Source organism: Neodiprion pinetum, chromosome 4 (assembly GCF_021155775.2).
Source record: "Neodiprion pinetum isolate iyNeoPine1 chromosome 4, iyNeoPine1.2, whole genome shotgun sequence".
NCBI classification, from domain to species: domain Eukaryota; kingdom Metazoa; phylum Arthropoda; class Insecta; order Hymenoptera; family Diprionidae; genus Neodiprion; species Neodiprion pinetum.
In genome coordinates, this window is record NC_060235.2 from 35,978,390 (window position 1) to 35,992,075 (window position 13,686).

Sequence of the window (13,686 nt, forward strand, 5' to 3'; positions counted from 1 at the left end):
AACTTGGTATCTAGCGATGCTTTACCGGAGCCTTACTCCACTAGACCACCTAGCCGCCCTGACTCTGATGTCGTTAATTCCTCTCATCACCAGTAAGTTCAAATTTGTTTTCTTGTGCTATAGTATGTGTGAATATATAAAGTGTTCTTCCTCTTCGAGCACAACGAGCATTTCAATTATTAGACGGTCATTGACTGTCTTACGGGCTTCGCATTAGAAGCGTAAGTTTCCAAAATGTAAACACACTTACAGACATTCTTACAGTTGTGCTCGAAGAGGAAGAACACTTTATATATTCACACATACTACAGCACAAGAAAACAAATTTGAACTTACTGGTGATGAGAGGAATTAACGACATCAGAGTCAGGGCGGCTAGGTGGTCTAGTGGAGTAAGGCTCCGGTAAAGCATCGCTAGATACCAAGTTCGATTTCTGGCTCCGTCGTTAATTTTTCGAATTTACCAGTTTTTCAAAATTATATGTTCAACAATGAAAAATGCCTCGTGATTAATATTAATATTGATAATGCATATCCGCATTTCAATTATTAGACGGTCATTGACTGTCTTACGGGCTTCGCATTAGAAGCGTAAGTTTCCAAAATGTAAACACACTTACAGACATTCTTACAGTTGTGCTCGAAGAGGAAGAACACTTTATATATTACTGAACATTCATATTTTTTTGATTCTTTTTCCTAAATATAAATAATACACAACGTTGGTTGAAAAATATTTGCTTCGAATACAATAGAAAATTTGGTATATTTGCTCAGCCTGAATCGTTATAAATATGTATGCGTATTTATATTTACCAGGTTGAGCAAGTGGTACTCTTATCAGCATCCATAATGATAAGGATATTTTTGAAATACACCGTTTCCCAAGTTTTCGATAACTCAGTATCCATGCATGCAATTAAATCACAATCATAACCAAACTGATATGATGAGTCGACAAATTTTCACATGAAGAAATGTTATTTGGTCGGATGCTCGTCATTTTAATTACTTCGAGGAATACGATTTCAAATTTCGAATATTGTTCTGAAAAATTGTTGTGATGATCGATAATAGGTTAAACAATATATATTCAACATTATAATTTTTACAATAAATTAATGTAGTGTACATAAGTATACGCCAAAACGATCCGGCGTGTCTTATCAGTTAAAGTGATGGTAGTAACCGGCATGATAAGTGTATGGTTACACAACAATGCTTACAATTCGTTTATTATTCATCGAGTTCAACGTGTGTCGTAGTTCTCGCGTCGAGTTGGTCGCACGAAATTCATACACCTCTCCACTGCTTTTCTTTGTACCTTCAACTTTATCATTCTTTCACTCAACTCCGTTTAAGCAATTGGAATCGTCTACATTTGGTCATGAGAGTCACGTGGGCTAAAAAAATCTTCAATCAATTTTCAGCACAATGTCTTGTGAGTTTCTTTTTTCATTTCTATCTTATATCAATGACGCTTGTGATCTATTGCCTGTCAGTAAGCGAACGATCACTAAACGTTCGTAACGATAAGCTAATCTGTGCATGACGTGGATATTATATTTTTAATAGTGGCAACTTGTAACATATCATAATGTCCTACCAAAGTAAACATCTCTTGCGTCAATGATAGCTGTCGTGTCGTTGCGATTGCCATACGCATATTAGAGATCTGATATTCTTGAAAGATTGGCGGAAAAGAGGATAATATGTCATAGAATCAAAGACTATTGATTAGAAATTTCAAGAATTCGAAATTCATCAGTTTGTTTCCTATTTCTGAGATTAATATTCTCAAGTATGTTCATTTTATAAACGAGTACGTAATACTTACTTTTTCTTCTGATTTTTTTTACAGATTCACAAAGGTAACTTCACCACTTCAGCAACATTTGGACCCAGTAATCCCAAGTTTCCAATTATTTCTAACAATTTCACGGATGAGCTCAAATTTACCAATGCGACTTCATATGGCTCTATTCCAATATATCGAATATTGGGCTCTGCCACTGAGGATGAAGCAATGGCGAATATCGAGGTTTGTTAAAATTCGAATCACCAGTACGAACCCATGTATTTACGATTCAATGTTTGTTGATATTCATATTTTGAATTTTGAATTTGCCAAAAGCTGGAAGAGGCGAAATATTTAAAAATGTACAAGGACATGGTAACAATTACTGTAATGGATAAAATACTTTATGAATCTCAACGGCAAGGCCGAATATCGTTCTACATGACTAATTCTGGCGAAGAGACTGTTCAAATTGGAACTGCAGCAGCTTTAAGTCTAAACGATGTTGTTTACGCACAATATCGGGAGGCTGGTGAGTTTAGATTATTTCTTCGTATCGTATCGCGTCCCTCTCACGACTTCAGCAAACTCAAGAAGTTAAATATCGTTGGTCCTAATCGTCAGAGCTGAAATTTACAATCAGGAAATTTGACAGAAATGCTAAGATAGACTTATAAATAATTACTAACATTTTTTATATTCCAGGTGTACTGCTCTGGCGGGGTTTTGAATTAAAACAATTCATGAACCAGTGCTACGGAAACTGTGAGGATATTGGAAAAGGAAAACAGATGCCAGTTCACTACGGATCTAAAGAATTGAACTTCGTTACTATATCATCGCCACTAACGACTCAATTACCGCAGGGTAAAGTAAACGCCATTTCTGTATTATTTTCAATATAAAGTAATTTAGATACGAAATCCATCCACATTTTGTAACTAATCACATGTTTTTTTATATTCTGTCAGCCGTTGGAGCAGCGTACGCATTGAAACTGGCACATTCGGACCGTTGCGTTGCCGTTTATTTCGGAGAAGGTGCAGCTAGTGAAGGAGACGCGCACGCCGCTTTCAATTTCGCAGCTACTCTCGATTGTCCCGTTATATTTATATGGTAAGTGGATGCAGAATTTGGAAAACTACTGGTTTGAACACTTCATCGCCAACAATACATCTACTAAACATGCGAATGGAATTTAAGGATTTAATTTTTTAGTCGGAACAATGGATATGCAATTTCCACTCCAGCTCGTGAGCAGTACAAGGGAGATGGTATCGCGGCCAAAGGACCTGCGTACGGTATTAACACAATTAGAGTCGATGGAAACGATATATTTGCAGTACACAACGCTACGCGTGCAGCGAAAGAGTGGACTTTGGCAAACGGAAAGCCTGTGCTAATCGAAGCAATGTCATATCGGTATAAAACAATCATTACTTCGTAATATTGTTCACTGATGTTTGTTGTTTGTAATTGGTAGTTGTTATAATCACTTAATTGTGACGTTTAGTACGATTGTACGCTCTGATAAAATTACGGTAGCTAATGAGTAATCATTTTTCATGCGTTTAGAATTGGTCATCACAGTACCTCTGATGACAGTTCTGCGTATCGATCAGTGAGCGAGATTGCCGAATGGGAAAAACTGCAACCGATCGCAAGATTTCGCCAGTGCCTAGAAAAATATGGATTGTGGTCTGAAGAGCAGGAAAAAGAATTCGTATCGTCGATCAAAAAGCAGATACTATCGGATTTTGCAGCGGCCGAAAAGAACGTAAAACCCAACTGGAAGGAGGTGTTCACTGACGTGTACTACAACATGCCAGATCATATTAAGTACGTTTACTTTGTACGATCAATGCGAGATAACTGAACGTGTGAAACAATCGGGAGCTAATGGAGTAAACGTTTGATTTATTTTAGGAAACAATCGGAAGCGATGGCAAAGCACGTCGACCAGTACAAAGAACATTATCCAGTAGATCTTTACAAGCAACAGTGAATCAGGTTTAAAATAATTCCAATCCCGAAAACAAATATCGATCTTTACTTACGTACCTTCATTTTTGGGAATCTGAAAACTTTTTCTGTACCTTTGAAAATATATATATAATTTAATCAACAATTCTTCGAGTTTTATTTTGTAAATATCCCGCACGCGTTAAAACTATTACCGACCGCAGAGAACAAATATGTATAAAGAATACGTATGAATATATTAAGTTTCAAAAAGTATATCGGTAAAAATTGCTGTTTTTATTCGCTAAATCAAAAGTAAATGCAACACTCGGCATGCTTCTCCGATGACGCGCCCGAAACTTGTGTCGCTGCATGAAAATTTAGCCTAACGTTCGTGAAGTTAGGTTCAAGAATTTAGGAATACATAAACATGCCAAGACCCTGGGTTATTTTTCGTAACGGTTTGCCGGGTCTGGCCGGGTTTGGGGGTATTAGCAGTTTCACGTATTATCAACCAAGTAATTGATCATGCCGGTAAAAGAAGTTCTTCATAACCAACAATTATCGCGTGCAAAACGTTGGTAACATACCGTCGTCATCGCAAAATTGAAAAGTTGAGAAAATCTCGTGCAAGAAATACGTACGCCGAAATTATACAACGGATAAATAAATGTCAATCAAATAGGTATGTCGGAGACGTGTTTTTGTTTGCAAAACTATGCGAGAAGTCTGCGAAACATCAGAAACGTACAATCTAAATATTACTGATCAAACCTCGACTCAAATTGATGCAGTTTAAACTGTTGAAAAATATCGAAAAACTTAACTTCCAGGAGTTTAGATGTGCATATACATGATTTTGCAAATGGGTGAAGCAGGGTAAAAAACTACAGCCTAAACTTTGCAGAGAAATTAAAAACATTTAATTCAGTTAACAGTAACATTCGTCAAATATCAGAATCAACTTTCTACGAATAACAATTTCACACTCAACGGTGATTGATATCAATTTAAACTAGTATTGCCAGTTCATTCTAATTCTTTATTCCGACTGTCCATTCCCTGCGTAAAGGATTAGTGATTAGTGACGTGTGATTACGCGTAAACGATGAAGTCGTCTGGTTCAAGGTTCAGTTCATTACTTATTTTAATACATTAGTTTAACAATAAGTAATTTCTAGAGCAAGGCTCCGATTTGTTAGGGGGTGTTCCGTGTTATTCTCCAACTACGGCAAAAGTCTGCAAAATAAACAATAAATTGAAAAATACGATGTACAACCTATTACTGGTGAGATGCTAACGTCAGAATATTGTCTCAGAAAAGACCAATCGATTGTTGGAAGCAGAACACTTTTGAAGCTTCCGAACGGTCTTACAACTTTTCCGCTATGTGTTTTTCACAGAAATATCGTAATTTAAAGCGTGCACGTCTCCAAACTTCTTGGTACGACCTTTGACGCATTCATTCGAGCGATAAACAGTTCAGCATGAAACCATCCGTATATAATTGATAAGGATTTGATTACAAATAATCCGGAAAATCCATCTTCAGGTGGTATCAGTCGTTATAGTTTCTCATATCCAATTTAGAATTGTAATTAATTGACATCGTTTTTCAAAAAAGTTTTATGAGTGGAACGTGGGATTGAGCTGCATTTAATTACGTTCAATTGTTATTAATTTACTTTATATCGGCGAAACCTTATTCGGATATTATTTATCAATGTCACTTTTTGTCTATGTAAATTTGAGTTGCATGTTCCAAAAATTGGATTCATACTGTAAGTTCTGTCTTTCGGACTTTCAACATTTAATTAACTAGTAATTTTCTACCGAGTTGATCAATGCATCATTTTCATTCGCGTTTAATCATAATAATTTATAAATTTTACCTCCTCAACACTACAACACTCGGTAAACTTTCAACTTTCGTCCTGAACGACACAATTGCAAGTCATATTGTTATTACTATATGGAGAATCTTCTTGAAAAAAAATTCCAGTACTGACAGGTAATTTGTGGACAATTCGTACACTTTGACAATATTTCTTGTTGAAAATAGTAGGAGATAAATAGTTTGTGATGAATAACATCTTAAAAATATGAGCATTTCCTATAATTCTGACTAAAAAATATCGTCAAAGTTCACGAGGTGTCCGCAAATTACCATTCAGTATGTGATTTCTTGTTACAAAAGGTATCTCGATTGTAATGTAGTTCACTTTCCTGAAGAAATAAAATTCAAAAATGCCTCCTTACTGATGGATATTGTATGGCCGGATATCCGGCCAAATCGCTATCCGGCACATCCCTAATATTATTATTAAGGATTATCAGTAAAATGCAGAAATTACGGGTAAAATAGTATCGACTTCGTCGGGTATATGTATTATGTTCTCAAACTCGCAATTCCTAATAATCGATACGGGCACTGCCATAAATGTATAATAAAGCGGACAGATACGGGCAATTATAATCTGGGCCATTTGGTAATAAATTTCTGAACAATCCTGTGTTTGGAGGTCAGCGGACAGAGTCGTAAACTAACCAGGTAATGAGTAGAAGTTGTAAAAAAGAACCTTGATCATCTTTACATTTGTTTTTTATTACTTTTGTGATAATGATTGCCTAAGGATCATCAGGGTTTGTTACAGCATGGACTCAAATATTAGTAACAATCGAATGTTGCCTTATTTCCAAAAAATATTGTCAAGTAGTATTTTTGTGTAGAATGGTCTGGGTTTTCCGATTCAAAGAAACTGTATTTTTAACAAACCAGGGGAATATAAAGTAACCATCGAGAAATTATAGTTATAGTTTCGATTTCGAGCAATTATTGCTGTAGCGTTAAAGTGTCCAGGTTTCGAATTGAGGGTTGCGCGTTTGAGGTTTGTAAATATTAAGTTAGATTTTTGTTAGTGGGCTGCAAGCTCAGTATATTAAGAAGTAGCGTAGGTTACGAATAATTTTCTACTGTTTAATTTTGGATCACGAAGAGCGAATTTTGAATTCCTTTTTTTTTTATTTGTTTTTGTATCGCCGCTATTGCAAAATGTATTATTTTATTTTATTTTTGTTAAATAGCGTGTCGTTGTCGAGTGTCTCTCTATCTGTCTTTCTCCCTCTCTCCAAAATTACCCCTCCCCTCGCCGCGGTACTGAACTAACGAGAATATTACCCGAGGTTTAGCGGAGATAAAGATTTCAAGCAGTATTGACCACGCCAGGCGCCCAAGAGAATCTCGCGATATCGTTTGCAAGGTCTTTATTTTTCAGCGTACATCGCGGACCGCCAAATGATTGTACGCGCTGTAAGTTATCAGTCGCATCTCCGGGTGGCCGAGGTGCAGTAAAAATCAGCGTCACAGTACACAAATTACGTAAGGAATAACTATATGTCTTCTCCTTTGGTTAAATTAACTTCTTCGACTATTTCTCCTATTATTTGCATCAAGAATAGGTTTCTAACTCTGTTAACAGTAAACCAGGTGTATATTTATTGTGCATCTATTTAGATAACATTAATTTTGTCTATCTGATGGAATTACATTAACATTACCGAATGTGGCAAGGCTCAAATGAACTTGCATAGTTGAAAAGTATAGATAGATAGACAGATAGATACGTCATTCGACTCGGCAAAATCTAGATACACGCGGTGAACGATTAGTAACATCAGTTCTTGTCGTCTTTATGTACCGACCATTTGCCGGATTGGGTTGCGCGTGCACGGCAGGACCATAGACTCATAAAAGGTAGACTGAAGCAAACATTTAAAGGACAGAAATATGCCGGGAGTACTCCTTTCTCTCTCTGACGATATTTGCGGCGGGGATCGAGGCGGTAGAGGAGAATGAGGCGAAATTATGCACCTGTCTATAGCTGTTCCAGTTCCCTACGCCCTTGTCTCCCGGTATGAAATCGATTGAAAAGAGAGAGCAGTCTCCCAATATATCTCTGTCCTTTATATGTAAGCTTCAGTACCTCTTGCAGGAGCGCTCAGTCTATCTTTATAAGTCTATGGGCAGGATGCAGAGGGCGCCGCTTGACGATGCATTTGTCACGTCCACATTCCATTACGAAAAGTCCCATCAGGCTATCAATCTTTGCGTATCCTTAGTCGACGCATAGTGTGAGAGGGTAAACAGTGGTTAAGGGACAGGGGATGGATGTATGTTCGTGGTTAAAAACTTATAGGTTATACGTTATAAAAATATTCATAAATATCGGAGTGCGGTATCGTGATTAGTTAGAGTACCTATAATAATTCGTGAATAATATGTGCAATTGACAAATACATCGCTACTTACGCTATGGCGCCAACCATTCAGACAAATAGCAGTAACGACAGGGACAAGCGAACTGCTAGGCCGATTGAGAAGAGGTAAATTATATGAACCGCTATATATTCTAACTCCCTGCCAACACTTTTTACTGCCACAACCCTATCAAAAATCTCTTCTGTATATACTCTTGGAGCAAACTAGTTAAATTCTGCATGTAAACGTTACTTTGCACCCTTTTACAGGGTCTGTCCGGAAAGTAGTCGAACTGAATTTTTCTCGCCCAAAGAGAGCGACAGAGACCTTTTCGTGTGGATCGGGTTGTCGGCAGTCTTAGCTAAGAAGCGCACATGTCCCCAATCGCTTTCGAGTCTTTCCGGAGTGTAGGTCGATTTTAAAGTGAACCCCAGTCAAGGTGCCTCGTCACGACCTTTTGAATGGCCTGGACCAAGCCGTGGTGCCATCCTTTCGGAACCCATTTGAGTCGAGGGAAAAGAAGGAAGTCTGCAAGAGCTACATCTGGGCTGTAGGGTGACTGGGGACTTTTGATCATTTCATGGGCTTCACTTGCGGTTGAACTGAGTTCGAAACAAAACTTTATCGCGCAATGCTGCTCGAGTAAACGATTCGTTGCGAAGCGTGACGAGGCACCTTGACTGGGGTTCATTTTAAAATCGACCTACACTCTGGAAATGCTCGAAGGCGATTGGGGATAGGTGTGCTGCTTAGCTAAAACTCCTCACAACCCGACCCACGTGAAAAGGACCTCTTTCCGTCGCTCTATCTGGGCGAGAAAAATTCAGTCCGACTACTTTCCTGACAGACCGTGTATACTAGCATCTAAACGTTAATGATATCAGCAAACTATCGATTCATTTTACCCGACCAAATTTATGTCATAGCTTAGAGAGCAAATTTTGCTATAACTTGTAGTCTCTGAGACTAAGATCTTTGTCTGCCGTAATGCAACTATTTTGATGATCGTTAAATTTGATCATTCACCTCGCTTGAAAAATTGATCAAAATGTTCCTGTTCATTAATGTAACATTTTCTATTTACATCAATTACAGTGGGAATCAGATGACCTCTGGCATTCAGTCCAACAATAATAAAGATGCCATTGATAAACGTCCTAGACCAGCTGAAAACAGGTATATATCTTACATTAGTACATAACGATTTAAAAGATTAACAGAAGAAAAAAAAAAACATGAATGCAAACATCAGTTGTATTTCAAGCTGAGAAAATATAAAAAAAGAATGTGCACAAAATCTGATATTGCAACCTGTCTGCAGAAAATATTGGTCGATTCAATTAAACATGTTTCACTTGTGATTTTCAGGTCTGAATTATTATGCCGTGTAAAGTACTGCAACACCCTACCAGATATTCCATTCGACCCAAAGTTCATCACATATCCATTTGAATCAACAAGGTAATAGAGCTGACATATGTTGCAGTTCACTAATAATTGTAATACAGTCGAACCTGGATAAGCGAGAGTTCAAGGGACTGCAATCTCTTTTTCGCTTATAGAGGTTTTTCACTAACCCGAGTTTCTAGCTTACAGAGGTACATGAAAGGTCTGTCTCACTGACGTGACAATTACTCTTACTTACAGAGTTTTCTCGCTTACCCAGTCCTCATTCAGTTTTGACTGTATGTGGTTAATGATTAGCACCAGTATACTTTAAAATTATCTAATTCTCGAGTAATGTTACGAAATTGAAAAAATGTCCACTCTAACAGTTTGTAGATTAAATCCGGTTATATAACCCAATATTTTAGAGAATTTTAGCTGTTTTAGGAATGTAATTTAAAATATTGACATAACCAAAGTAATAAAACTGTTATTTTGTTGGTAGTACTTCAGATATAATAAGAGCTTTGTAAATCATACAGATTCATACAGTACAATCCGACATCTCTGGAACGTAATTATAAATATGAAGTATTGACGGAGCATGATTTGGGTGTTGAGATTGACTTAATAAACCGGGACACCTATGCTGGAGATATTAACGCCCAACTTGATCCTGCGGACGAGAAACTTCTGGAAGAAGACATCCTCACTCCTCAAGATTCAAAACGTTCTAGGCATCATGCGCGGAGTGTATCATGGCTCAGACGTACGGAGTACATCTCCACCGAACAGACACGGTTTCAACCCCAAACTATGGACAAGGTTGAGGCTAAAGTTGGTTACAGTATTAAAAAGAATTTCAAGGTAATGATATCTATTTTTCTAATGTCAAAGTCAAATCATGATGTGTGGCATTTCAAGTCATGCATGATTTTATTTGTTGACAGGAGGAAACATTATACATGGATCGAGAAAGTCAGATAAAAGCTATAGAGAAAACATTTGAAGACAATAAAAAGCTAATTGAAAAACATTACAGCAAACCAAACGTTGTGCCTGTTGAAATATTACCTATCTATCCTGATTTCAAGGTGAGCAATAACTGACGATTTTTCCTTTTATTTTGGACCTATTATTAGGAATATTAAGGCACTTGTTAATCTCGCTTATTTCATACCACTCACAGGTATGGAAGTACCCATGTGCTCAGGTAATATTTGATTCCGATCCAGCTCCGACTGGTCGATCAGTACCTGCGCAAATTGAGGAAATGTCGCAGGCGATGATCAGGTAAACTTGATAATTTGTGCAGGCAAACTTGTAAATCCCAACTGGATTTTACGACAGTCTTTAACTTGATATTTCATACCTTTCTGCAGAGGTGTGATGGACGAAAGTGGTGAACAATTCGTTGCGTACTTCTTACCACTAGAGGAGACATTAGAAAAACGTCGCAGAGATTTCACTGCAGAAATTGACTATGCCGATGATGAGGAGTACGAGTACAAAATGGCAAGAGAGTATAACTGGAACGTTAAAAGCAAAGCTTCAAAGGGATACGAAGAGAATTACTTCCTTGTCATGCGTCAGGACGGGGTTTGTAATATTTGTATACCTTTTTTAACAAAATCGCAATTCGGTATATTAATTCTTATGTCTTAAATTGAAGCGATATCGAACTCAAGAATACTGTAATAAGTTCAATTTTTAGTAGTCTAGTATTTCGAAAGTGCAAAATTTCTCACATTATATCGTCTTTTCACTGTATAGGTTTACTACAATGAGCTGGAAACTCGAGTACGTCTTAGCAAGCGTAGACAGAAGGCTGGTCAGGCACCTAATAACACAAGATTAGTTGTGCGCCACCGACCATTGAATGCCAATGAATTCAGGATGCAACGTTATCGTGAGAAGCAGCTTGAACCACCCTGTGAAGATGACGAGGAAGAGGAAGAGGAAGAAGAGGAAGAGGAAGAGGGACAACCACAAGAAACTGAAAAGGCTGAAGACAAAGGTATACCGAGACATTTAAAAGTTCTTTTGAAAACAGAAAATTCGTGTAAAATAAACACTTTTTCTTTGACCAGTAACCATAATGTTTTGTTCGTCGTTTTTAATACCTTGGAAAGAACTTTGTCTAGACTAAAGTCGAGAGTTTGAATGTATATTATGTATAACATCCGTTTCTGAATGATAATGAAACCTATTTGTGTACTTTTCAGCTGGCTCTGATAATGAAGGCGGTTCCCGTGCATCGTCGCGTGCATCGTCGCGAGCATCCAGTAAGAAGTCACGATCTCGTTCAAAGTCAAGATCACGTTCAAAATCAAGATCTCGATCAAAATCTGGATCGCGTTCAAAATCTAGGTCTCGTTCAAAGTCACGCTCCCGTTCAAAATCTCACAGCAAGTCTAGGTCTCGTTCGGGATCTGCTCAATCTAGAAGTACTTCAAAATCACGATCTCAGTCCAGATCTCGATCACGGTCCAAGTCCAGATCCCGATCACGGTCTGGTTCTGGTTCGCCCATTAAGTCTCCATCGCAGTCACCGTCAAGATCTAAATCGCGATCAAGATCAAGGTCTGGTTCAGGAAGTGGCAGCGGGAGTGGCTCGGGTAGCAGTGACAGTGGTTCCGATAGTGAGTGATCTGGACTATAAGTTTAATTGTATTATTAGCATAAGTGAGCAATCGATTACCTGTCACCGTTAGTCTCCCACTCACTCGCAAATAAGATAATCAAGGAAGTGTGCGACACTTCGTTAGGCTTAATTACGGGGCTATCTGTTTGTTTGGTAGCCTTGTTCATGATAAACTTTGGTGATGTACAGAATCTGCATTGACTACAATTAACATATTAGGGATTTTATATAAAATATGTCAATGGTAGTTACAATTTTTAATAAAACAATTTTCATTAAATGCACCCCAAATACTTTTTTGCAACTCATTGTCAGTCACTAATTTCTACCAGCTTATTCTCAGGAAGGACCAATAATTCAATACATTCCAGTACCTCTTAATTTTACACCAAATTGGCCTGAATGAAATCCGAAAAATGATGTAACCAGAGTATGAGCGCGAGCAAATCCTGCTTCTACACACCTATAACCGAATGAAACAACTTCAATCAAATAGAACTGTTAGACCCAAAGTAACACCAATCGCCCACCGATATTTACTTGTTATAAAACGTCAACAAACAACATTCATACGGATAAAATGATGACTTGACATATGCATTTCTTCATTGACCCAGCATATCTTTCACTATGAGTCAAGTGGATAGCAGACTTTAGGGTCGAATCCTTCATAGTCGCTCAGCTATGTACGTAACAAATCACCGCGGCGGCAGCATGCAATTCTGATCAAAAACGATCCAGCAAAGTACCACAGTGCCTTATGTTGCCCCAAATTCCACTGTAACTTCATGGTATTTGGACTGCTATTGGAACTCGAAATTTCGAATGCAATATCTGTTGAGCAAAAGATTTTGTAAATACATTAAACATCGCGATTGAAGATAAAATCAAAAAAAACTAGGGGGATTTTTCAGTAAGTGAACATACCTGTAACTTATCCGAGCGGTATTCATGGGGTGAATTCTGTTTGGTGGTCTGTGATTATTGACTGAAGGAGAGAAAGGTAAATGATTGATATTCACGTACTGATCGGTGTGATCATTCGAGTCGAAAGAATACGCGTTATGTAACGACTAAACGTGAGTAGAATGCAACAGAGTAGGCGAACGTTGTTTAGGTTTCATTTTCGTTACTATTCTGCAGAAGTATAGAAATGAAAACCGAGATAAGCGGATCTGAAAAACATTTAAAATAGCTGATCATAGACAATCTGCAAGGACGCCGACTAGAGCAACAAAGGCAGCAATACCGCAACGCAAAATTGCCGCATTTCGTCATTCTTCTGCACAAGATAAACGTACACATATTGAATTACTGATTTAGTGCAACCAATGCCTTACATCGCTTTCAACTGGGCTTCAGTGTTAAAAGGCAAATGTTCTGTTCCTCGTAAGAAACGATAATGATGGTACAGCAAAATCTCATTCATTCAAAACATGCAATAAGTTTCGCCATTCTTGAGCATGGTGAGCACGTTAATGTGAATTCTACTAGCGAATTATCCTTACGTTTCAACTTGACATGCACGTCCCGTGGTGGAATACTCGATAAGTTGCCGAATCGAGTTGAATCCTTATTTATCAGGTTTGAAAAATTACAATTTCGTATCGCGAAATAAGCGTAATGGAGAAATCAGAA

At 37.8% G+C, this 13,686-nt stretch overlaps 2 protein-coding genes across 4 annotated transcripts; both read left to right on the forward strand.

Annotated features, from left to right (window-relative positions):
- Positions 1-75: 75 nt before the first annotated feature.
- On the forward strand, positions 76-3,926 carry BckdhA (Branched chain keto acid dehydrogenase E1 subunit alpha). Of its 3 annotated transcripts, none has more exons than XM_069135052.1 (8): positions 76-92; positions 1,862-2,041; positions 2,135-2,330; positions 2,504-2,665; positions 2,770-2,914; positions 3,017-3,220; positions 3,374-3,637; positions 3,725-3,926. In XM_069135052.1, the coding sequence occupies exons 2-8, from the start codon at positions 2,027-2,029 to the stop codon at positions 3,801-3,803; spliced, it is 1,065 nt and encodes a 354-aa protein (XP_068991153.1). In that variant the 5' UTR covers positions 76-92; positions 1,862-2,026; the 3' UTR covers positions 3,804-3,926. The 3 variants fall into 3 exon arrangements, with proteins under 3 accessions (XP_068991153.1, XP_046478032.2, XP_068991152.1); XM_046622076.2 differs by lacking the exon at positions 76-92 and adding an exon at positions 1,310-1,441; XM_069135051.1 differs by lacking the exon at positions 76-92 and adding an exon at positions 1,627-1,767.
- Positions 3,927-7,864: 3,938 nt separating this feature from the next.
- Positions 7,865-12,339, forward strand: atms (RNA polymerase II-associated factor 1-like protein antimeros). The gene is made up of 9 exons (XM_046622068.2): positions 7,865-8,143; positions 9,114-9,194; positions 9,387-9,479; positions 9,947-10,271; positions 10,355-10,498; positions 10,594-10,697; positions 10,787-11,003; positions 11,178-11,421; positions 11,630-12,339. Exons 1-9 carry the CDS (start codon positions 8,073-8,075, stop codon positions 12,052-12,054), a joined length of 1,704 nt encoding a protein of 567 aa, XP_046478024.1. The 5' UTR covers positions 7,865-8,072; the 3' UTR covers positions 12,055-12,339.
- The last annotated feature ends 1,347 nt before the right edge of the window (positions 12,340-13,686 follow it).